A 26,169-nucleotide genomic window follows, 5' to 3' on the forward strand; every position below is an offset into this window, starting at 1 on the left:
GAACTGAACTGTCTCATAGACCATTTTAGACCACTAAAGATGTCAATTGTTTGTAAAAGCTGACCAGATCTTACATCCTATATCTGATCTGGCTCATATTGAAAAGAGACTATTTCCAGAGCAGCTAATCCACGGCCACTGGTTTCGTTCAGTAATTGATGGAGATGGTTGGAATTTTCAGTTGTTTGGAGTATAATTTTGTTGGTCATTAATAAAGCTCTGACTATCCCCCTCCTTTCCAATTTTGGTGAATTTATAGTATGGTTAGGTTACCTAAATGAGTGGGTTACAGCTTATATCCATGTTTGCTACAAGATTTATTCATTCAATTACACTGTCCCAAAATGGCTTTATCATTGTGCAATCCAATAGCATATGCATTAGTGTGCCTAGTCTTTAGTCTTCGCTTTCACAGACTTCACGATCTTTGATTCCTGCAGCCGTCACTCAGTTGGGATGCCAGTCAATTTTGAAGGCTACCTGTTCTTAAACATGACAGTAATTTATAATCAATAGAGGATTCCCTTTTATGTGTGGCAGCAATTACCTAACACTCACTAACGTGACTCGCAGCTCCCCCATGACTAGAACAGCTGGCATTGCCTCAGTACATGCAATGCAAACTGTTGATTGTGCGTCTGGGGAAGAACAGCTGTGAGCAGGGGACAAGCGGACAGATTCAGGCCTGGTGCGAGAGTGTGCAATTACGGAGTTGTACCCACTTAGCACAGCCTAAATTTGCCCCAAAGCATCTGCATTTAAGAGAGGAAAAATGGTTTTCCTGATTTTTGCTAGCTAGAGACTCAGTTAGCTGGCAGCCTGAGGGCACTGAAATGCTACAGTGATAAGCTGTGACCACTGCCTGTCATGCTGACCAATCATCTCTCATTGCTTCCTTGTACTATCTCATTGGGCTGTCTGTATCCATCAATTGTCTCTAGTCTCATACTTGAATTGTAAACTCTTTGGGGCAGGGACCATCTTTTTGTTCTGTGTTTGCACAGCACCTGACACCATGGGCTGCTGGTGCACGATTAGGGCTTCTAAGCACTATAAGAAAACAAATAATATAATCCCCGATTTTGCCTGTGGGCTGCTACATGTTGATACCAGACACTTTGTGATCAGTGTGGATACCAGTGAGACACGGTACGCCTGATTTGCAGATCAATAAGGTTTAATGTGCAAGGTTTTCTATAAATATATTAGTTAGATACAAAGCCTAAAATTAACTACAATATATCATACTCACTAAGCCTGGAGAGCTAAGCAGTGACTCAGAAGGCTGTATACAGGAATGGCTGTCTTCAGGGGCCACGCCACGGAGTCAGTGGATCCTCTGGTCCAACCGGCAGCACCTCCCACGGAGTCAGGTGTTGATGGAGCACCCTGCTTTGTCTAAGTGATGACTTCTTATACCCTTCCATAAACAACCTTCACCTAATTATCTCTCTCATTATCATATATGCTAATTACCTACATTGGGTTTCCACCCTTAACTACATTCCATTCTCACCATGATAATTGGGGTTGTCAAAACAACATCTGGTAATAGGAGGGGCGGAGTAAAAGTATGCCCCTTGGCAATGAAACAGTGTACCCCAGACGTTCAAGGATAACTTCTTGTTCCCATCACCGTTATCTATGTGTACCTGTAAGCATACAGTATCTGTATTTTGTCTTATTATGTGTTGTGGTATGCAAAAACTGAGACATCTATAAGGTTATTTAGTAGTCCTATTCATCTCTGCCAACTGGAAGATGTCATGCTACAGGGGTCAGAATAGCCAAGCAAGCAACTGAAGCTATGCTAGGCCAGTAGGACAGTGGTCAAGCAACGCAAATTGTACTGAGGCTCCAATATACTACATACCACTCCTGTTCATCCATGTAACTAAAACTTTGTTCCCTGAAGCTGACTAAGGGATTTGGCACATGTGAACAGCCCTGTGCAAGGCACCCTCCAAACACAGCAAGTGTTAAGGGACCCACCGTGCTGAGAAAAGATCCACAATCTTTTTTGTGACTCATGTGGAAAGGTAACTGATTCAGCACAAATTCTTAAACTTTGTATCTATTATTTATCAGATTATGGGATATGAGCACTCTGACCCAGTCCAACAGAGTCCATCAGCATGTGCTCAACTATAAGCATATGAATTGTCCAGTGGGGCTACTAAAATGCTTGAAGTTAAATCAGTGCTTTGCTGAGCCAGGGCCAGAGCGCTCAGCATTCTATGGATTCAAGCCATTAAATATTATTGCTGATGTGCAAGAACACATATGAGCTGTGCAATATATGACCCCCAAATCTGCACTACAAACTCTACCCAGTGCCCCTCTATTGGCATAGCAGTTTTTAGGCCAATCTGACTATCCATGTGGATTGTAGAAAAAACTGGGGAAATCAGTTTGATACAGAAATGCTGTCCCGCTTTAACTATGGTGCAGATACAGCACTGCCACTAATTGTTGCATAGTAAAAAAAACCCAGTCCATTCTGTAAAAAGTTCAGGGTGGGGGGAAATCTGGGTTTTTCTGTTGTTTCTACTGGCTCCTTTTCTACATCTCAACACAGAGCACAATGTTATCACATAGTTATTAAAACGTAGGGTTTTGTTTGGTTTTGCATAATTGAATGGTAGGAATTTTAGATTCTTTGATTGAGTGTTGTCTATCTCAACACACTTAGAATGTGTTCCAAAATTTGATCTTATTCCCATGAATAGAATGCCATGCAGTTAATACAGGATTCAAAAGACAAGAAAGTCAAAGGAGGCCTAGCTTTCTTTTGTTATATTTCACCTATATGGTATGTGTGTGTGGATAGGGGAGGTATCCGCATTAAGGGGTAAGATTTATTCACCTGGTTGTGTCTTTTTGAATTATAGATTGAATTGGTTTTGGCTTTGGGTTTTTGGGTGTTTTTTTGAGATATGACCCCACAAAATATCTTTCACTTCTTTATTTGCAAGGTGGTGTGCACAAAAGGGAACTAAGCTGCCTGAGAGTGCATTGATACATCCAAATCCTCTAGTGTAAATCGGCTCATTCCATTAGCTTCAGTGGAGTTACACTGATTTATCCAGTGTATCCAGTTGATGATCAGGCCCATCATTTGAGACCTTAAAAGTTTTGTTCCAAAACACTTGGAACACATATGTTGAATTCATCATCTGGATTAGGGCTCTTGTCCATCCTGAGTTCCTAATCTGCTAAATACTGGAGAAAGAGAGGGGAAATCGAAAGGTGACTGTCAGTCTCTTATTCTGATTTCATGCCTAGCAACCTTTACAAGGACAATGTTCTTTGTTTAGAAGAACTACAGAAAACTGTGCTCTTAGGTGCTATTCCTACTTATCTTTTGATTTCATGACATTTTTATTCACTGTCAAGCAGTGTAATTGTGCCTCTAAGGTGCAAAAAGAAAAGCTTAATTAATATGGGTATCCTATACAGTGAGCTTTTTAATTAATATGGATTTTAAATTTATATCAGAATGAGCTGATAGGAGACTTTAAATGGTATTACCTAATCTTAGACCATGATTTCTCTTTCTGTCTTTTTTGTCTGAAACAGAATGGTCTCAGGGAGCATGAGAAGGTTGGCAGTGGATTACAGAACCCTCCAGTTCTCTCTCTCACATAGCTGTTAGTTCTTGAACCAGAATAACATTTTCTGTTGAAATTAGTAAAGCAATGACATTTTTACATGATTTTAATGATTCTGTGTTTTATGAGAGCTCTCTAAGCTGGTTTCATTTCATGATTGTAAAAACATCTCCTTCCAAGCTCTTTAAAATGTTACGGTGTCTCCTTATGTTTGTCATAGATTGCAAGCAGATCCTGTTTAAGAAAAGACAAGAATATCCCAAAACAGTCATTTATGCCTTGTTGCATCCATCATGTGTAGAACAGTCTCTCCCTCAACCGCTAGAAGTAATGGAAACATGGTTGTCAGGATTTAAAATAAATTAAATGCAGTTCTTAACCTGACACGCTGAAATGACGTTTCCTATATGAACTAGCATCTATTCATAACATTTCATAACTCTTGAGCGTTTGAACCAAAATGTGGATATCGGTGAAATGAAAGCACACCGATAATTAGAACTGGTTTAATAGTTTAAAAAATAACACACCTGATCTGGGAATATTTTCATGAATAAAATCACCCAATTGGGTTTTCTAATGTCCATGGTATTGTGTTATTTATAACTCACAGGTGACCAGACCCATTATTCATAAAAATATATGAGAGGACTGAAAGTTTCAAGGACTGTAGTACAAATATTTTATTTGTTATAATATTCATACTAATATTCACTCTTCTAGCCTTCTGTTTAAAATGTGGTAGTTATCTACTTAGCAGAAAAAATGTTAGGATGCTTAGGTGGCCAACCATACAACATGAAACATGAATAGCAATAAATAACGTATAGCTCTATCTTTGTGCAATGGAAGGTAGAAGTCAAAGTTGCAGATTAGTTTTAGTTTGTCCATGATTCAGATTTTATGTAAAGGAGAATGATCTTGAAATGTATTAATAGAATTATATAAACTTTGTACCTTTAAACGCAGATGGAGTTGTTTTCAGATTGACCCTCCATCCAAAACAACATGTGAAGGCTTGATTGCTGTGATACACAGCCCTTAGTGGAGCAATGCTCATTTATCTATTAGTTCTTTCCTTATAGCTTATATAGGATCTACACACTTTCCAGATAAATTAGGTCTGCATACTGAGAGCCTTAGTGAGTTTTAAGGAATTTTCTCCACTCCTTGGATAAGAAGGGTCTGTTTGGGGAATAATATTTGTAATGACTATCATTGCCAGTTATGATCAAAATTCTTTGTCAAAAAAGAGACTCTTGTAGGTCATCCCACAACTGGTCAGTCTCTGAAATAGTTTTATCTCCCTTATTCCACAGCATAGTCCCCTTGACTGAGAATGCATCATCTCTTGCTCTGACCAACTTCATCCTGGGCTTTGTAAAATTAATTGTCCCAGAAGAAGATATCTGTACTAGAGGGTCAGGGATGGAAGGTGTAGTTGTTGTTGTAGCTGGGTCTTGACCTGTTGTTAGTGGCTTTGAAGATGAGGACCAAGGCTTTGTACTGGCATCAGAATTGAACTCGGAACTGGTGGAGGAATGAGAGCACAGGGATGATGTGTTTCACTGTGGCTCAACCCATTGTTCAGGCAGCTGCATTCTGAACAAGCTGTAGCCTGTGCATTGCATTCATATTCAGCCACAGATAAAGTGAATTACGGTAAGCTAGCATAGAGGTGACAAGAGCATGTATCATTGTTACCAGATCCCCATCCAGAATGAAGGGACAGTTTCCTAGCAAACTGCAGGGGGAAGAAGGCTGCTTTTTCCCTCCTCCCGCCACTAATGCTACAAGCCCAAGTGATGAATTGAATGGTCCTTCTGATGCTTCACACCTTCTTCATGTGTTTGGGAATCTCACACAGACTGTGCTGAAGATGGGAAATAATCTTCAACCTTGAAGAAGATACAGGGAAGGAAGGGTGGCTGGAACCTAACCCAGTTAGTATCCTTGATCAAATGAACTCAGTCTAAGGAGTCTTTCCTGTGCGGATTTGTAAAGCAAAGATGCAGTAGACCAGTGTTTCTCAATTAAATTTGGCCACGGAACCCTTTTGAACTCCATAAAAAATTGCGGAACCCCCCAAACTCTTAGCAGTCTTCAAATGTCAAAATAAGCAAAGGTCAGCATTTCTCACTTAAATTACACTTACACTGGATACCCTCCGCCAGAAAATCCGAGACATCTTCCCTTTTTCGGCGGCGCGGAGAACAGCTGCTCACGGTGGCGCGGAGAACAGCTGCTCGCGGAATCCTAACAGTGTTCCCGCAGAACCCCAGGGTTCCGCGGAACGCCAATTGAGAAACACTGCAGTAGACACAAGTGAAATGCCTAGTAATGATAGAAGGGAACAGAGCTTATGGGGTTTCAGCTGAGATGAAATGAGTGCATGTTAACTGGATCCAGGTATAATGCACCTGCAACTTGTTCACATGGCTGCTCTGATTATTCTCTTGGGGTGAAATTCATTGCACCTGCATAAAGCCAGAGTACTTGGGCTTTGTGGGTGAAGTTCTGGGAGAGGTGAGTTGGGGAAGTGAAATCCAGCCCCATCTATCCAGGGTGCCGCCTGTGGGCTGGAATAGTGACTAAATACATTCTCTGAACTAACATGTTGGGGTCGCTATCTTGTGTCTTTCTCTATTTCTCCCCCTATGGCACCTTCTGTATGAACGTGCATGGGGGCTAGTATAGAGAACCCAACCAAGCATGCAGGCGTCCAACAGTCGACCCCACCCCAGTTCACAGCTTCTTTGCCAGTGCCTCCAACTCCACCTTCAGCCCCAAACAATCCCACCAGGATGACTAAGTACTGAGGACGGTCCTCATTACAGTGAGCATCACTCATGTTAGATGACATGAACATGTGAAAATGTCAGGGGTTTGAATCTATGCTTTGGAATGATCTCTGTGCTTGTTGAAAACACTAAATGACATACAAATGTGTAACACTCTAGTTTTCCATTTGCAAATCTATTTTGTGATCGACTATATTCAATTACCGGCTGCTGCAAATGCATTCTCTGGCGCCAGTAGTGGAATGAAATTGACTAGGATTATGGTGTCTAGAGCACTGGCCATATTGTTTCAGAAAACTTAATCCCAATCAATGTTGTCCTCCCTTACAATGTCTTAAGAACATTTTTCCTGCTTTCATAGGTGCAAAGCCACTTCTTGGAAAATGCAGACAGCCCAAGAGAAGAGAAGTTCACTGGAATGTATAGTACAAAGAGCACATCTCAAATAGAACCAAACTTCTTAAAGAAATATTAAGCAAAGAATAAAATTTTAAAAGAGCTGATGGCAATGTAAATGATAAACCAACAAATGCACCTGGCATTTCTGGTGGATGTTTAAAGAATTTTTAATTTCTCACCAGAGGTTATTTAATAGGGCAAGGATTGTAACTGACTAAATAGACTAGAATCAGCTGAAGACCCAAGCAGGCTATTTCTTAAAACTTTTTTCCAAACACCTTCACCCATCACATTATTCTGCACTGTGAGAGGAAATAAAACAGCCAACTTTTACATTTAGATTTACCAGAAACAGCAAACAAATTAAATTAACTGCTGGCCAGTTATAAGCAAATATTCATCACATACATAGACATCAGGCAGATGCTTTCTAAGAGATACTGAATCCTTGGAGAATCTGTGCTAAGGGATGGAGCTCCTGCTAAATCCTAAGAAAATATGCTATGATTAGAGATTTACATTTACTAATCAGAATATAAATAGGGATTATTCTAGGGCCAAAGACCTTAAATGAATAACTTGCTACATGCTCCTGTAACTAATATGCTGGGCATGAAATTTGAATTAGGTTACTCTATCTGCCTCCAGCAGTTCTTGTACTAGTTGAATGGTTTTTGATATGCTATGATATACCAGATTCAAGCCCTAATATTTTACAATGTACAGACTATGTGGAGATGCATTAAAAAAAAAGAATGTATGCTCTGTGGCAAGATGGGAGGAGTTGGGGGGAAAAATACAGTAACAGTAGTTTGCTAGAGTGTCCTACAGTGGAAAATCCTGTAGTAAACCCATCACAATTTAAAGCTGTCCTAGGCAGCAATAGCTTGTGATGCAGTAGAAATGTCCATACTAGTATGAAATTCTCCTGATGTTTGCCTGTGATCTTGCTTCCTCATGGTAACTATTGCAGTAGGTTGAATTATTTATTGCAAATATTTGCTATAAATATATCCTGGTTTTTAGTTCACAAATCATTCACAAACTGCTTTATTCTAGTTCACTTGTTATTTGTAAGTATCTGCCAAATAGGTTATACAAATAAATTTCATTATGGTTTGTTCATAAACTGCTCACAGTGATTATACACTATTATAGTCTTGAGTACTTGGTCAGCTACATTACAAGGTATTTTTTTGTGCTTCCCTGGCAGGATGACTCTGATAACACACATGATGAATAATTAATTCCAAATAACAAATAAAAGATTTATGGTGGGAATTTGCAGACTTGCTACAACTGATGAAACTTTTGGGCTTCACAAGCATTTTCACAAATACCCAGCAGCTATCCAAATACCAGATCCCTACCAATTAATAGGAAAATGATTTTGCAACTTTTATTCACTAAAATGTTCATAAATCACTTTTTGAAACTATCTGACTCTTTATCCCCTTGTCTACCAGAGAAAATGTGGGGTTAATATAACGGAATTCACAGTTACCACATGGAGATTTTTGCATATGCCTGTTGTATCAAGTAGCAAGAGCTGATGTCAGAGATGGTAGGGTTGCTTTTGCTTTACAGCAGTGCTGTTTCAACACTGTGGAGTCCATCAGGGAAATATTTCTTGGTGTGTTTGTCAATGTCGCGTGCTTGTGTCAACATTCAGATTGTACATGGTGCTATAACACCAACTGAAATTCTACTGTGTAGTACAGATATGCCTGAAACAAAACCCAGGATCCAAACACCTTCCAGATCTGAATTTTGTAATTTTCTATCTTGTATCATTACTTTGCAGTGTATGTTTCTGTATGCTTTACCAGTTTGTGCATCTTCTCCTGCAGAAGAGCATCAGGTAGACTTTTGACTCCAAATATTACTCTGAGGCCTGGGCTACACTTACGTTAAAATTTGACAGCAATCGATGGGAGTTATGCAAACTACTATGTGTAGCTTGAGTAACTCCCATCGACTTCTTAACTTCTGTTGTGCGCAGCGTTTTCACTGCGCTGCACCACTTGAGGGGATGGTTTTAACAAGTTGACTGCTGGATCAATTGAGCGGGTCTTCACTGACCACTCGATCAATCTGGGAGATCGATCTGACGGCAGCGAATTTGCCGTCATCCATGAAGACGTACCCTGAGTGTAACGTGGGACAAACCTCATACAGACTGCTACGTTGGTAGCTTCATAGAATTTGAGGGAGGATTTACCTCGTAAAGAACAACCATGGCCATGGGTAAACAAATGGGTATGCCACAACATGTCTCCTATGGATCAGTTGGTTCCCAGGAAGATAAATATAATGGAACATAATGCTTCAGTTCAGACTTGTAAGTGACAAAATAATGTATATTTGTTTTCAAATAGAAAAAGAGGAATCTGTCTATCATCCAGCTGAGACAAATGGAGTTTATTAGGTATATCCCCACTGGCAGGATAGTTTTATAGATTTAGTGGGCCAAATTCAGTGATGCCATAAGCAGCAGTGATGTAAGTTACATGCAATGGGCAAGATTCTGTTCTCATGTACATCAGTGATAGTGGGAGTAGCTGAGATCCAGATCTGGTCTTGTGTGTGTAAATTGGTCCGATAATAAGTACAAGTGAGTGTAACTGGTGAATATAAGTAGTGTAACTATAGGGATCAGGTATTTGGAGCATGATGGGAACTTGCATGCTGGCAACAAAAAGAAGAAGACTGAAGATGGAAAAAGCAACTAAAAGGATATTGCAAGAGAAATACACAGGACTAAATACCACTCTCATTACATTGGGGTCACTTCATTGAAGTCACTGGAGCTGCACCTAACTTGGTGTGCATGTAGGGGAGATACTGCAACTTAGATTTGTTTTGAAAACAGTTTTAAGAAAAGAAAAACTTATATTTTCTCAGCCAAAGAACTTGTTGCTTTGAAAAGAGAACTGGGTAGATTAGGTTCCTGCTTGAAGATGCTTAGTTTATAAAACATTTATGGGTTCAACTTGGTTTGGGTCAGGAATTGATATGTATGTAATAAAGAAAAGAGATGGGCCATTTCACATGAAACGGTGGCAAACAGGGAACAAAGAAATTTTATCTCTGCAAAACAAAGTACAAGATGTTTCCTGAAGAGCTTTCAGATAATCAATGCTCAAATGAGGGTTATAATAGCAAGCAGTTATACTATACTGCCACTTTTACTGCTGCCTGCGGGGAAAGAGGGAAAATGCTGGAGCGTACTATTGGTTTTAAGTGAGGCACATGGCTTTTGTACTGAGGTGAATTTCACTGTAACTGAGGGTACTGTGCCTATGGTTCATGTAAATAAAGAAGGAAATAAGACACACTTAAAGAGCCATTACTATATATCGCCGGTTCATCAGTATGATAACTAAGTACTACGTTGACTCTCAGCTGCGTCCTGGGTCATGTTCGGATGTTATTAATGACAACAACAGTATATGTTGCTTTAAGGTCTCATTTTAATCCATAGTGAAGTCAGGTATTTGGAGCATGATTGTAATTGAAGTCAGTGGGAGTCCTTCAGTTGACTTCATCAGGAACTGGATCTGGCCCATAGTTGATCAATGAGAAATGTTACACCCTTTTCAAAGAGAGAGAGTGGCTGCAGAGCAGAAAAGCACAGAAATGGTGACGTATTTGGGGCAAGGACAGTGCACCACAGAGGGTTCCAGAGTGACGGGAGCCTCTGAGCATGATGGTGACAAAAGTATCTGATGATGATAAAAGTAAACGATAGGCTGCCCAAGGGAGGCAGCTGATTATGACAGCCTTTTCTGCTGGCTAGAGCATGATTTAAACTAATGCCTATCAACAGGCAATTATGGCTGTATCTCCCATTCAGAAATATTTTGGCATGATGGCTTTCCCTCAATGTAAACAAATGGCATTGCCAGTTAGCACCAGCACAAAAAATATCCACTTCAAAAGTGAACGTAAATATCAGAAATAAAAATCACAAAATCTTCTGCCACATTTTGGTCATGCTAACAGGAACATGAACACAAGGAAATCAGTTTTAATCATATGGTAACATGGAAAGCAATCGAGCAATTCAAGTTTTTATCAGGGTTGTAAAAGTCTTTGGAAAAAATTTCATTCCCCAGGCCCTTGATTTTCAGAGAGTAGGGAGGATAGAGGCAGAACTCTGAAAGATAACACATTTTTGAAGTATTTAAAGCCCAAAAACAGGAACAAAACAAAACAAAGACAGTTAAGGGTCAACTGATCTTAGTTATTCTCCCAGAGGAGAATGGAAAGTCCAAGCAACGTTAGGGATGGGGAAGTATTCCACCATTACTCTTGTGCTGCTATAGCTCTGCCATTGGTAGCCACAGAGGACATGCCGAGGTTGTCTAACCCTGGTTAGTGTTCAGCTAGATGATCTGGCGTTTTAAATATCAGTGACTGCTGGCACTTTCTCTGAAGTTGACATTAAGACCTGTGATGACCACCCCCAGAATTCGTGACATCCGTCTCCTGTTTGATCAGCTTATAGAGGGGCCATTCCATGTTGCTCTGTTCCCCTTTATCTACTGGACTACAAAAGCTGGGCCTGCTGCCTCCTCAACCCTGTCAGACCCTGCTAGCACAAAGGAGTGAAGCATGTCTCAGGCTTTCATTCATCATCCCCCACATGGCAGTAGCATCAGTATCTTTAAGGAAACAATTATCCTGATAGTCATTTCTTGCTGCAAGTTTTTTGGAAAGTGAGAATTTGTAACCATATAAAATACAACTACAACTTGCAGCAGTGAGCTACAGTAGATCAAGCCATCAGAGCTTTCTACTTCATGTCTTTAGTCCCGCTGACACCGCTACCTTATATGCGGCGATAAATAAAATCTTCAAGGGTGTAATAAAAAGGTGATGAACGTGAACTGCATTTCACTATAATGGGATATGTTTTATACTGAGACACAAAACATTAAGGAGTCGATGTGTAATAAATAGCCAGTGCTTCCTGATATTTATGTCAAAAAGGAGACTATACTACTGTGAATTGCAGGGTTCATTCAGAAGTATGAACTATCCTTAAGTACTCTGATTTAGTTTTGGCAGTGCCGCTGTAGTTCAGCAGTTGATGGTATTTCTTTTATAAACCTTATTCTGAGGTGCTCATAGGTCAACTTTTTACATCAGCATTGTGTTCAGGTGTAGACTATAAATTCTCAAAAGGAGTAATTTGGGGGGATAAAATTACTTTAAAGATGGTTTAAAGACAGAACAAGGAGCAACGGTCTCAAGTTGCAGGGCGGGAGGTCTAAGTTGGACATTAGGAAAAAGTTTTTTACTAGGAGGGTGGTGAAGCACTGGAATGGGTTACCTAGGGAGGTGGTGGAATCTTCATCTTTAGAGGTTTTTAAGCTGAGGTTTGACAAAGCCCTGGCTGGGATGATATAGCTGAGGTTAGTCCTGCTTTGAGCAGGGGGTTGGACTAGATGACGACCTGAGGTCCCTTCCAACTCTAATATTCTGATATTCTATGGTTGATTCTTTTTTTTTTTACTTTTATAATGTCAAAAATGCTTCAACCAAAATATCAGACTAAGGCCCACATTTTTAAGGTTATTTGTGTATTGCAATGCCTAACTGATTTAGGAGCCTGCATCTTAATCTCAAAAGTAACTTTAGGCCCAGATCCTCAAAAGTATTTAGGTGCCTAACTTCCATTGGTTTCAAAGGATAGGCACCTAAATTCCAAAACTATTTTTGTAAATGAGACTTAGGTGCCTAAATCAATTGGGCACTGCAACGACAAGTAGAACGACGCCTAAATAACTTCAAAGATTTGGACTTCAAAGATCACTTAGGGCCAGGTTTTCAAGGTAGTGAGGCATCTGAAGATACAGACAGGCACCTAACCTGCATAGACACTTTTGTCAATCCCATTAGACACCTAACTACCATTGAATCAATTGCACTTAGGCCCCTAACTTGCTTAGGTGCTTTTGAAAATCCCACTAGGCACTTATTTGCATTTTAGGTGCCTAAATATCCTTGAAAAGCTGGCCCATTAGGCTTCTAAGTCATATGGGCACTTTTGGAATTTTTACCCTAAATCTTGATTCATATGTTTGAAACAGTCACCTGCGGCTACACTGAAATTCATAGGATCAGATACAGCAAAAATATTTCATGGATTTTATTCCAAGAATTATTAGCTGCTCCTAAATTTAAATAATAAAAAGTAAGTAGAGTTAAAATATTGATTTCACTTCAGGGTCATTATACAGCATATATGACTCTTTCAAGTGCACATAGTTGAATTACACAGCCTTATTTTTTAAACAAAAAACAAAATATACTTTACTCTGTAGATTTGCAAAGTTGTGTGTTTGCTCAAGTTCCCTTTAAATGATGGAAAATATTCAGAGAGAAAATATTCAGATGTCTTATTACAAGACCATTCACCTGCTCTGGTATGCATTGTCAGGCAACAGCATGGTTTTATTAAACTCTAATCCCCCATTCCTGCATCTTAGCTTTTGTCATTTTAAGATGCTGGCCAAATTTAGTGTTGGGACAAGTGAAGACAATTCTCAGAGAGAGTTGCACCTAATTATTCTCGGGCTGAATTTGTCCCTCTGCTTAGATCTGCCTCTTTTCCAGCTCAGCTCTGCAGCACTAAAGGGCTGGCTGGGGAGAAGAGAGAGGAATATTTAAAAGGTAGATGGGGGCTCAGCTGAGACAGAACTGATAAGACCCTTTGGTAAAATTCTTTCTTTATGGTTGCTTTGCTTTTATGAAAAGATGCTAAATCTGAGTGGTTTGTTCCTGTTACCTGGTCTCTGGAAGAAAATTGTGAGCTCAAAACATATCCTTTGAGATTGGCTTTATATTTTACTACAGTGCTGAGACAAATCAACAGATAAAGAGCTTACTATATTATTGAGTTTAGCTTGGAATTGTACCATGTAGCTTTTTGCAAATGTTTTTTAAATCAATTAAAAAAAAGAGAGAGACCCTCACTGAAACAATTTAATGTAACAGGCACTACATCATGGCTACAGGGCTGACCTTAGCATTTTTTTATTCTTTGGCCACAGACAATTCTTCTACAGAGTCACCCAACCACCAAAATATTACTTATTCTCATTCCACCCTTTCCCCAAGAAAAAAGTTAACTGACTCTTGTCAGGGACTGGGGCATGGGCATGGGCAGTCAGGCTTAGAGGTCAGAGGTCAGAGCCAGGAGCAAGGCTGGTGATAAAGGCAGGCAGGCACACGAATGGTCACAGGTGTAGGCTTAAGCAGTGAGCAGCCCTTAGCCAACTGCCACTGCTGGGTTTAAGAGCAGGCCTGGCACATGCTCAACCAATCAGGGGCTCTGGCCAATTAGGGGTCGCAATTGATCCAGGCTCAGCTGCAGGCCCTGATTCTTGACAATTCAAGTCCCCCATGCTTGCACTTCTCTGCATTAATGTGAATGAATGAGAAGAGAATCAGGCTAATTGAGTCAGATTAATGTCAAGGCCTGCAGCTGAACTGCATCACTACTACCATATGTAGGGGGCTTCTGGCCCAGCTAGGGCTCTGTTGCCTCTCCTGCACTACATGTGAGCTCCAGATGTGACAGCGTATGGGAGGTAGGCGAGTACAGAGTCTGTAAGGGTGGAGATAAGGGACTGTAGATGTGATTGCATGGTAGGGTGAGGGGTGGGGATATAAGGCTGAGACCTACAATAGAAAAGGGGAAGAAAATGGAGAAAGACACACGAAAAATGTTGGGGGGGAAGGAAAAGAGAAGACAGAAGCACAGAAAATGTAAGAGGGAGAAATCTGCACTCTCTTCTCTGCCCTCCTCCCATCTGCCAAAATCCTCCTGTGAACATTCCTCTCACCACCCACCAAAACATCCCCTTTTATTAAGATAATGGCAGCTCCTAGAGGCCCCAGCTAAGATCAGTGCTCCTTTGTACTAGGGGCTATACAAACACCTAGTGAGAGGCAGATCCTAATAGACACAGGATGGGAGGGGAAACAGAGAGAGGGCCTATGTCACACAACAAATCAGCAGTAGAGCTGGGAGGAGACCCCGAGCCATCTGACCACCAAGCTTACACCCTATCTACCAGACCCATCTGCCTCTTGCTATAGGCTTTTCTACTTCAGGACATTTGTCTTGGAAATCCAATGTGGCAATCTGATTACTCTGTAAATCATCCTAAAATAAATACTGTCTCAGACTATAAACATTTGCAGCAACTCAACTCAGCTGATTGGTGTCAGAAGTACTGATCTAATTTCTTTCAGATTAAGCAAACCATTGTATTTAAAGCTTAAGTTCATGTTCTACTGACATTACTTCAAGTTCTTAAGATTTTTTTCTTTACTTATGGAAGACCTCCAGTGGGTCTTGGTCACATCACATTACAAAAAGCTAGTATTCTGAAGGAATCAGACTGAGAGGCAGTTGAAAAATATGCAGCATAACACACGTGCGTGGGAAAAACTGCTGCAGTCTATTTTCTTCCCAGCACAATTAAAAATTCCTAGTGGTGATGAAGGTGCTGGTGGAATAATTTCAGCCTGACTTTTTAGCTCTATGGTCAGTTCTCAATCATCACGCATACTGATTATTTGTTTTTTCCAGTGTCTTTGAGAGTTGCATGCCAGACCCAGCTTTAGTGTTCTGAGGCAGGCCCTAAACTGTAAGAGTTTCCTGCCCACTCATGGGCTAGGAAGCCTGGGGTTGATCTTTAATTGTAATGTAAGATAATCCTGCCTAGAGTAATAACACCTTTTAGGTTCTGGCTGCTTTAGTAAAGGAATTTTCTGTTAATTAAAAAGTTTATGGGGACACACCGAGGGCTGTAGAACCCAGTGCTTGGAGTAAAGCTCGCAGCATACGGGCCATGCTTATACGTTACAATGCTCACAGCGATGTCCTGCAAGGGGGGCAATTATAGCAACTCCTCCAGTGATTGGCAGCACCTATGCTCCGGTTTGGTCTGTAAGTGTTGCGATTTGTTCTGCTTCACATGCCATGTCTATCTGCTCGTAATTAACTGTGTGTAGCTCCCATTGATGTTAATGGAAGTTTATGCATGTGCACTGTAAGAAGAGACACCCTCCCCCCCCAGTGGCTGGCAAGGAAACTGCATAAGAGTTGCAGCTGCTACTTTCCCTCCCAAGAGAACACGTGTCACTTCTGAAATATGTTCAGTTTTCTCAGTCTGGATCACTGGAAGTCACTAGCATACTTCTGATGTAGGCTGTCTCATGAGGCAGCACAGAGTACAACCTTCTGAGTGTACATCTGCCTATGCCTGCTGCCACCTCCTTATCCTGGAAGTCATTGGGGTGCACAGTGGATAAGGGAGGGTAAAATTTGCTTTTTTCCAGAAAGACACTTAATCTGCCCCAAAGCACTTACAACCAAAATAGCTTGAGAGTTATGAAATGGACCGAGTGGGTGGTAGGTCTCCATCTAACTACTACAGTTCAAACATCATTTAAAAGTAAGTTCGTTTATTCATGTCGGACCGCTGGCGACATCATTGCAGAATTTTCAGACGCCTTCTCAGTCCATAGCTAACTTCACACACAGCAACTGACCTCCTCGGGATCTGCCACACCCCTTCCATCTATTTCCATGTGGCTCATCCCCTACCACAATGACCCACCACAATTCCTTCCAGGATAACCTTCTCAAGCTTAATTCTAGCTCTATATTTGCTGTGACCAAAGTACATAAGTTTGCACCTCTTGGTTTCTGAGAGCAGAGTCTGCTTCTCTCCAATGATATTTCTAACGTTAAAAAGTACAATAGATGGAAGAAATCTGTTCTTGCTAGGATATGAATTAAGATTTCTCAGATCCAAAAGGAGCTGGTCCAATACTTGAACTAAAAAAAAATTACCATTGTCTGTCTGTAATGAACATTGCTATACTGTACTCTTCTCGCTTTTCAATCACTAGCAGGGGAGAGTAGAACATGCTTATCCCATTTTAATAAAAATACAAGACTGAAACAGAGTGTTCCATCACAGTTCGTACTGGGTGAAATTCACCCCTGCATGGGAGGGCAGAGGAATCCTTTTTTTTTGCAACTTAAATCACACATAAAACCTCAAAACTGGGATTAAGTAAGATTTAAATAGCGAATTTACATTGTGCTTGCAGTGTTAATTTCACCCCATTTTGATTTTCATTAAAAGTTTGTGATCAAAACCCAGAACTCAAAATTAATGTATATTTCATCCCACCCAACCATAGACCCAGTTCTGCTGCCATTGAAGTCAAGGGAAATTTTGCCATTGTCTTCGATGCAAGCAGAGTTGGTACATATTTTGTAGGATTGGGTGACACAATACTCACAGGAACATCAGGACAACTCTGTTGCACCAGTTTTGCAAAATGTGAACAGAATCACTCCAGTCATACTGGTGCACTTCCATGTTGCTAACTGAGAACAGTACTTGGTCAAGCCTGTCTACTTAGATTTTATTTAGGTTCTGGGGTAAAGTAATTTATAGCAAGAAAAAAATGTTACTGGTTGATACAATGTGCAATAGATATGAAATTCAGAAAAGATACAAGAAAATAACTCCTTTGACGTCTGGTTTTTTTCCATTTCTTTGCAGAATATTACAACACTTCAATACAAGGGCAGAAGATTACACTATCATTTTCACATCTGGAAGTACAGCTGCACTTAAGCTGGTAGCAGAAACATTCCCTTGGGTCCCTGAAGGCTCCAAGCACCCCAGCAGTCGGTTTTGTTACCTCACTGACAGCCACACATCTGTGGTGGGTATGAGAGGGATAACTGCTCTGATGAATGTGTTATCTGTTCCAGTGAACCCAAAGGAACTTTTATTCTCTGAGAAAAACAGGGTAGTAGCTGAAGAACAAAACTGTACGACACCACATCTTTTCTGTTATCCAGCTCAGAGCAATTTTTCAGGTTCCAAATATCCTCTTTCATGGATACAGGAAATAAAATCTGGAAAGCTCTGCCCCATCAAAACACCAGGCAAGTGGTTTGTTCTCCTGGATGCTGCTTCTTTTGTCAGTACCTCCCCATTAGACTTAACAGTTCACCAACCAGATTTTATCGCCATTTCATTCTATAAAATCTTTGGATTCCCTACTGGCTTAGGAGCATTGTTGGTAAATAACCAAATTGCACCATTCTTGAGGAAAACTTATTTTGGAGGTGGAACTGCAGCTGCCTACCTTGCAGGAGAAGACTTTTACTCCCCAAGACCATCTGTAGCAGAAAGGTAATGCATTCTTTCACACAATCAGGATTTATGTGGCTATCGTTTGCACTAGAAAAATGTATTTGTTCTGGCAGTGCTTATTTATTAGATTATGAAATAAATCGATATTTACATAAGCAGTTGTAAAGAGCTCAATATTTAACTCAGTTCCTTAGCATTAGAATATTCCCTTATCTTATTAAAAATCATTATAAAAATATCCTGTCCTTAGCTGGACATAGTTTGTTACGATTGGTAAAAATATAAGTATTCATATGGTGACGAGACAGCCAATCAATGGCTTTATTTGATTTAGAAAGAAGACTTTACTGAAATAACGCTGTATTTTGGAATCATCAAATTCTGAGTAAATAAAGCGCAGTAGGACATATATCCGGTGACGGGCTGCAGCTAAATTTGAAGTTAAGGTCCATAGGTCCATCAAGCAAAATGACTTGGGATTGCTGTTAATAGGAGCTTAATCCGAGTAAAAGTCGATGTGCTTATAATACAGTCTATTACGTTGGACAAATATTCAAAGATCTATTGTGATTCCAGGAGCAGCAGCTGTCTTGGGAGGCGGAGGAGAGGGGAAGCACTTCAAAGGGTTGGCGTGTAAGGAGAGGTGGGGCTGTGACCATGCTCCCCCCCCTCTTCCCACATGCCCTCTGGGAACTGGAACGTTTCTCCCCTACACTCCCACAGTGCTAGCAACCACCTATGTGGGTGCACTGAAGAGATGTGGCTCCCTCCTGCGTTTCTCACCGCTAACACGTGCATACAGAGGGAAGCCTTAGGGTTAACCTTTAACGTTAAACTACAGTAGTTGGGACGGGGGCTGAATAGTGTATAAAACCAATTATGCCCTTCATTCATTTCTAGAAATGACCATCATAGTGTGTGTGTGTGTACATCAGCTGTACAAAAGCCTCTATCCACAATAATTTACCTGTCTCTCCTTTACATATAGTGCAAACTGCTGCATGCATTCTTCATGTAGCAAGCAGTATGTTGTGATTACATTTGGAATGTTCCGCAGGTGTGCAGCGGTACTTACATTTTGGCTGCATTTTACAGGAGAAGGCTATTTGTTATCTCCCTGAATGTATACTTAGTGTTTACTTTTTCAAATATTGCCGACAGCCTGCCAAGCCCAGCCCAGCCCAGAGTTCTGGTTCTGAGCTCAGTCTGTTGCATCTCAAGCCAACAAGGGTTACAAGCATGACGGTATTTGCAGCTAGTGGTGGTGAGGGTAAAGGGCACCAAAACGATAGGATAGCAGGGAACTCCTTCCTCCCATCCAAAGCCAAATATAAAATGAGCTTTAATTTGACCTATGCATGTTTCAGCTAGGGAGTACTGTATTTCTAGAGATAATTGGGAATCGGTTCTTACGAAAATGCTACTCTTTGAAGCTGATTGTTTGTAAGATAAAATGATTTGAAATCCTTTGTTTTTGAAATAGCAAAAAAAAAAAATGTCAATTTGCAGTTGAGTGGAGATCTGTTTATAGCACTTATTTCAACATTTTTCTGGAGACGGACTTATTATCAGCCATGCTATTGCCTAAAAGGCTCTGACTCTGTGCTTTGGAGGCTGTGTGCTACTAGATGCAAAGAGGCTAATTTTATTTATTTACACTACAGAGTTGGAAACAAGGATATTTTCCAATCTGATTTCTCAGATAGGCTGGTCATGTCACCTAATTTTCAAATATGGGGGCCTCAGATACCCAAATTCTACCTCAGGCACATAAATGACCATTTCACATATCAAAATATCCAAATGAGTGTCCAAATGCAGGCTTTTAGTCCTGTTTGAATACAGCTAGCTCTTGTCAGTGCTGGCAGGAATTGTAATTATATTATGCACGTCTACAGTCTTGACTACTGAGGCTGAAATTTTCAAAGCTACATCAGGAATTTGCATGTGAAATTCCCATTAGAAATTAATGGGAACTTGTGTGGGTTTGAAAATCTCAGACTGAATCTCTCAACTATTTTATCAAGAAAGTTGTTTACAAGGGTATGGAATGGCTTGGGTTTTTTCTGTTTGTTTTTTAAATTGTCATCTCAAGTGACAACACTGGAACAGACAAAACTGTTGGGACCCAGCTGTTATACTTAAAATGTACTTCCTGGACATCATTGCCAAGGCTAATATTCTAGCCATATTTCTGGGCCCATGATTCCAACTCTCTGCAGGTGGTTGAAGCAAATGGGGTCATATGTGCTCACAGAGGCAGTAACGGTTGCCAAGCTGTATCTCTGCCAGCTTCTATTATCAGACGCACCTCTTCCGGGCTCTTCCTGCATTTTCTCATTTGATGTTTGTGTGATTTTTAAAGTACTAGTTTCTTAAAAGTGCTAAAAAGTTTTTTTTTGGTTTTTTTTTGTTTGTTTTTTTTTTCAAGCGCTAGCTTGATACTAGGAGTAAATATAATAAGATATATTCAGATTTGTGTTTTACTTCAGAAGGAAACTTTTTAAACTAAAAAATGTAATTGAAAAGGTAGATTAGAAAATGTCTCTCTGAAATCTATTTGGCGGAAGGAATTCCCTGTCCTCACATAATCCGGGTATTGTTTACTAAGGAAATGGCTTCTTCCAAGACTGCGTGAGACTTGAGTGGAGCTTTATAAGGTATTGGTTTACTTGTCATTCCTTCTCCAGGCTCGCAAGCTTGGTACTTTTGTCTTATAAATAAAGCTTTTGCTGATGTAACTTACACATTGAGAGCACCAAAATAATGTATAATTGATGTCATCTTGGACTCTTTTGGATTCCTCAGACTCACTTCAATTCACCTCTGATTTTTTTTCCATTGTCTGGTAGAAACCTCTCTTCCTATCCCTAACACACTTAGAAACCTGTTTTTATATATATTTTTGTCCATGTATCAAACAGCTTGACAGATTATTATCCTCATTCAAAAACCTAGCCTCATTTTCTGTCTTTTCTCCTGCACAACAGAGGATAATAACATGAGTTGTACAGCAAGTATTCAGTGATAAAATATTCATCCTCTGCCCTATTTTTCCTTTGTATTTGGGATTGCTGTTCAGATGTTGATCATTCCAGAACTCATGACTAAGGCACCAGAAGCTGTTACTATACCTGCCAATAGGATGGCGATGTCTGTCCACCAGTTAGGAGTATCCCAACCTCTTAACTGTTTGTTTGGGGAGTACATTTCATTTCTGAGTATCTTTTAAAATCAGTATTGAAATCTCCCACCAAGAAATCCACCCCAGGGTCTACACAAGGGGCCGTTGTGCCACTAATCTTCAAACTCATGTTAAAGGGCAAATCCTGATCTCTGTATGTAGCCCAATTACCTTGGCTGGGTGTTGGGTAGTGCTGCAAGAGCTGAAATCTCTGCTCAGGGATGTGGAGCAACAGTAGATCTACTTTGTGGAGGTTATTTCAGCTGGCAGGCTGTAGTAAACAGCCTCTGTAGCTCTACTGCTCCTCATCTATCTGGGGGAGCAAACGACCAGAGGATTTATGCAGTGGTGGATACTTTGGTCCACTCCCCAACCCTACTCTAAATACACTTTCCATACCATTAAGTGGGGATCATCTATAGACCTAAGTTTCACACCTAAGGGACTCTATCTAGAATCCCTATACTACAAAAAGTAAACCAGTTCCATGCCCACAGAGTAAAAGGCAATCTGTCCTTAATTACTTAATAGTAGATAGTGCTTGCATAGAGGTCTGTATCTGGATACATTTCACCCTGTTAGTTAGTCCTTTATGTTCAAATAAGTTTGATACTTTGTTATTTCTACAGCACCATATATTAAAAGTGCTAACGGTCCCTTTAAAGACACCTTGTTATTTTCTAAATTTCAAATTCATGAAATTCCTGAGCAAAATTCAACCATCCCAAATGTTTGTTCTCTCACTCTGCCTCTACCCTCAATTGCTTTAAGAAATGTGATTTTGGTGACTGGAAAGCTCAAAGGATCGTTAATGAGCTACAGAGACTTTCATCTCTAGGTCACCAGTTCAAATACATCTGTAGTTGGAAGTGAGCAAAAATTATTTGACACGTCTTCTAAAAATCCTTGTAGAATGTACTGGTGGACTCAGTCCAGTTTCTAGTTGATAGGTGTCCACATTATGCAACCACCACTACTGTTGACAGTCTTGTTGGCACTTGGCAGCGTCAACAGAGACATCAAGAACTGACCAGACTGCAGAAAATGAACTATCCTCCTCTGACAGCTGACAGGACTGTCGCGCTTGAGCATAAAAGTGTAGGAAGCTCACGCTGCTGCTGTCTCTGTTCTAAGGATAAATAAAGCACTTCAATTTTCAGTGCTATCAGCCTGTCAGCTTTCACAATCACCAAAGTCACTTTAAAACAAAAGGTGGGAAAAGGAACAGGAATGTTTTGCTTGCTGAGTTAATATATATTCAGGCGACCTATTACTCTTTTCCTTCTCTGCTTGAAGTGTAAATATGTACCTGAAAGTCTCTTACAATTTTTTCTGTCATCTTTTTAGAGCCTTGATTGTGGCAACCGGCATTTTATATACGTTGTTCTGTCTGATATCACTATAGCCAGACATCATCTTGAGCACTCTCTGTGAAGAACAGTGAAAGTTTTGCCCCCCCATTGGCTGAGATGGGTTTTCATTATTCAACATGTATCCTAAGCATATTTTCAGTATTCCGGATAATTATTTTTCAGTAATAAAGCTGCCTTATTGCCTGAAAACTTATAGGGATTAAACGCAATCACAATAAATCCCCAACACAAGTCACTGAAAATTTAAATATATAAAGAAAGAAATCCCCAAGGGGTTGAATATTCAGAAAGAAAAGGGACTGTTAATAAACTAAAGGAAGGGTTTCTCTGTGTTCTGTGCATAATCTTTATTTGGTCACTTAGGCCAAGTCTAGACTAGAGTTTTGCTTCTGTTTTAACTGGAGTTACTGTTGGTTGATCGCCAGTCAACCTGAGTTAGTTAACCTGTTTGTAGACTGGAGCTGGGTGAAATTTTTCAACAGAAAGTCAATGGGAGTTAGGTGCCTCTGAGGATTTGGGAACATGCCTGTACAGTTTGTTAATTCTGTGTGAAATCATGAACCCTATGTATCTGTGGCAGGTCACAAACTTCATTTTGAATATGTAGCCTTTTGCCTTTTCTATTCTCTGTTTGCCTCCATGTTGGGTTGAGATTCCAAAGGCTGGTGGCAAAAGAATACCAGTAGATAGTTGACTCTAACTACCCGACCATTGGAAATCTAATTATTGTAGGCAAAAGACAGGTCCCTGCCTAAAAGAACTGGTTTAGCTCGAGGAAGTCACCTTGGCTACAAAGTCACCAGGCAAGGGATTGTGCTCATGTGGGAAAGTGGGCATGGGTGTCACCCGACACAGGGCGCTGTAAGTTTTAAAAGGGCAGAAGTTGGTCTGCTCAGGGAGATCATTTTCTCCAGTCCATGAGGGAGAGACCACTCTCTTCATGGTGCAGACATGCATGAGGCAGGGAACATCTTGCTGCCTACCTTCCTCGACCGGGACTGTCCCCTAAAGACTCAATAGGGAAGGGTGAGATAGAAGGTGACATGTATATAGTGTTTATTGTTTTGTATGACCTGAACTCTCCTGTGCTTGACATCAATATAAAAGTGCATAACGGTATTAGACTCTGTGCAAAGTGTGTGACTATGTATTAACTGCGTCACAACTGCTGTATGCCCCTGAGAGTGCTAAACTGTAAACCAGAAGCTTCACACCTTTTGGGTGGGGTTCTGGGAGAGTAACTGGCGTATCTTGGGGGTCAGTGCTGGTCCCGGGTGCCTAGAGCAAGTGGGCTGAGGAGTCCAATTTCAGAGAACGGTTAGCAGACTGAGATACAACTGCCCATGAAATGTGCCAGAGAGGCCAAGGGAGGAACCAGGGCTGCAGCCTGATGAGGTTCCAGTAGCTTAACACACCCTAGGAAATCCACAGCAGCAGAGGGTTGGATTCCCTCACCATAGCAGCCCTAGTGGGTGGAGAGGAGGGGGTGCTTGCTAGGTGCTTTTGTAAATCCTATTGAGCAGCAATCTGCCTCCTTGGGCACCTAAATCTGATCCCTTGCTTTAGTTTTCTAGGGAGCGGGGAGGGGAAGGCAGGGTCTCCCTTGGCACTTGGGGCAAATTCTGCCTCTTCCTCCAATCTGGCTCCAAATCATTGTACCACAAACTTAATCTTAACATTAACGAGCAAACCAGGTTAATTTTTTTAGAAAGAAAACAAATGTGGAGTTAGTTATACACAGGATTTCAAACAGTGTAAAGTACCATGGGGATGAGAGCAAGACTTGAAGGAAACTAATTCCAATGCACACCGATACTTGATTTTCCCCTTTGATCAAATTCAGCTAAGGGAGTTTTGCCTGAGCAAGGATATGTGTTTGTAGTCACAATAGCAAGTGGTCATGATACATGTTTGACCCTGTGGTGTTCCTACACTCAAATTAGAATCAAGTCTTTGCTTTAAATCTCTTGGAGAAGCTTTGTAAACCTTGGGCACAGGCTGTTGGGATTTTATAGCATTTGGTTCCCAGTGACAAATATATTGTATTGTGTTATTTGTTGTACTTTGCAGGTTACACATTGGTTACTGATCATAGAGTTTGATAAATGAAGGGAGATATTAACTAGTTAAGTAGAACAATAAAATTGCTCATTTCAATACTCTAGTATGTGCTCAGGATCATACTTAGGGGGTGCGGGGCCCGGGACAAATCACTGCCTCCAGCTGCTCCCCTACTGCAGCTGGAGGAACCCCACCGCACTCCAGAGCCAGGCCATCCTGAATCCCGATAGGGCAGCCCCAGTCACCCCAAATCCGAGCCAGCAGCCCCGGAGCACCAGCTGGGCGGCCTGAGCGGCCACAGAGTACCAAGTGGATGGCCCTGGCTGTGCCTGCCAGCAACCCTGGCTGCCCCTGCCCTGAATCCCTGCCAGGTGGTCCCAACCAGTGGCCCCAGCCAGTCCGAAGCACCACTTGGCTCACCCACCTTCAGCCCCACCGCATTTGGAAGCTGCTGCAGTGCCAGCGACGCAGCGGGGCCGTGCTTGGCTGTTGGGAAGGCTAAGCATTCCTTGGCCTATGGCGGGGACCCCCAAAGCACTGGGCCTGGGATGGTTGCCCCGATTTGCCATTCCTTAGGAATGGCTCTGTATATACTTATACTCTCATGATGAACATATTGTGGCTGATGGCCGGCTTCCCTCCAGTGGGTCTCGCACCTTCCTGCTTGTAGTGGGCCAGGAAGTTGCCCGTCACCCCATTTTCTCAGGGGAGGGGGTAGGGACCCGGGCCCACCCGCTCCTCCGGTCCCAGCCCAGGGGCCCTATGAGAAGCAGTTATGTGCTGCTGGTACTGCTTTCCAGACGGCACACTCTTCCCCTGGGCTAATTCTCCCCCTCCTTCAGTCTTTCTGGCCTCTTGAGCCGGTGCCTTCCTCCTCACTGTTCGACCCCAGAGCTGAGCTGAGCTCCGCTCCGCTCCGCTCCACAGCACAGCACAGCACAGCACAGCACTCCTACTTCCTCCAGCTTGTGCTCTGTGTGTTGGGGGGGGGGGGGGAGGAGGCGGAGCCCTTTTATGGAGCACCTGGCTGAACCTTAATCAGCCTCAGCTGCTCCTAATTGCCCCCAGTAGCTCTCAGTTAGTCAGCAGGGAACAAGGCCCGGAGCATTCTGGGGCTCACATACCTCCCATCCACCACTCTTCTACTGCCTTCTGCCTTCACCATATCACAATATGTAAAAAAGTGAGGCTGGCTTTTGAGCCATACAGTATTTAAAATACGCACACATCCTGTTAAAATAATGTTCAGGGACTGATTTAAATCCAAGACCAGGAATTCAAGTGTCTTGCTCCGTCTTTGCCTCCTGTTCTTCTAGGGAATGGTAGCAAATACTCTATGGTATAGTATATCATTAATATAATGCTCCTGAAACCTTAGCCACAGTAGCAGGAGTTGAGGAGGACAAAGTGAGACGTTATAACTAGTACCAGGGGGTTAATTTAGACACTCAACATTATTTTAACATAGTGTTTATGTCTTTCATTTCCTTTGGCGTGTGTTTTTTAAATTAATTGGCAATGTCACTGAAATCACAA

At 41.3% G+C, this 26,169-nt stretch overlaps 1 protein-coding gene across 2 annotated transcripts in view; it reads left to right on the forward strand.

The window, feature by feature from the left end:
* The window catches only part of MOCOS (molybdenum cofactor sulfurase), a 327,221-nt gene that overhangs the window by 107,508 nt on the left and 193,544 nt on the right, over nt 1–26,169 (forward strand). For both annotated transcript variants that reach the window (XR_010924157.1, XM_067569886.1), the window contains exon 4: nt 17,413–18,054. Coding sequence is in view for 1 of the 2 variants with exons in the window: in XM_067569886.1 (XP_067425987.1) it covers nt 17,413–18,054 (642 nt within the window). In the remaining variant the exon portion in view is untranslated. The remainder of the gene's footprint in view (nt 1–17,412; nt 18,055–26,169) is intronic.

Source organism: Emydura macquarii, unplaced genomic scaffold (assembly GCF_026122565.2).
Source record: "Emydura macquarii macquarii isolate MOO-44397 ecotype Brisbane River unplaced genomic scaffold, CSIRO-AGI_Emac_v2 contig_2948, whole genome shotgun sequence".
Lineage (NCBI taxonomy): Eukaryota > Metazoa > Chordata > Testudines > Chelidae > Emydura > Emydura macquarii.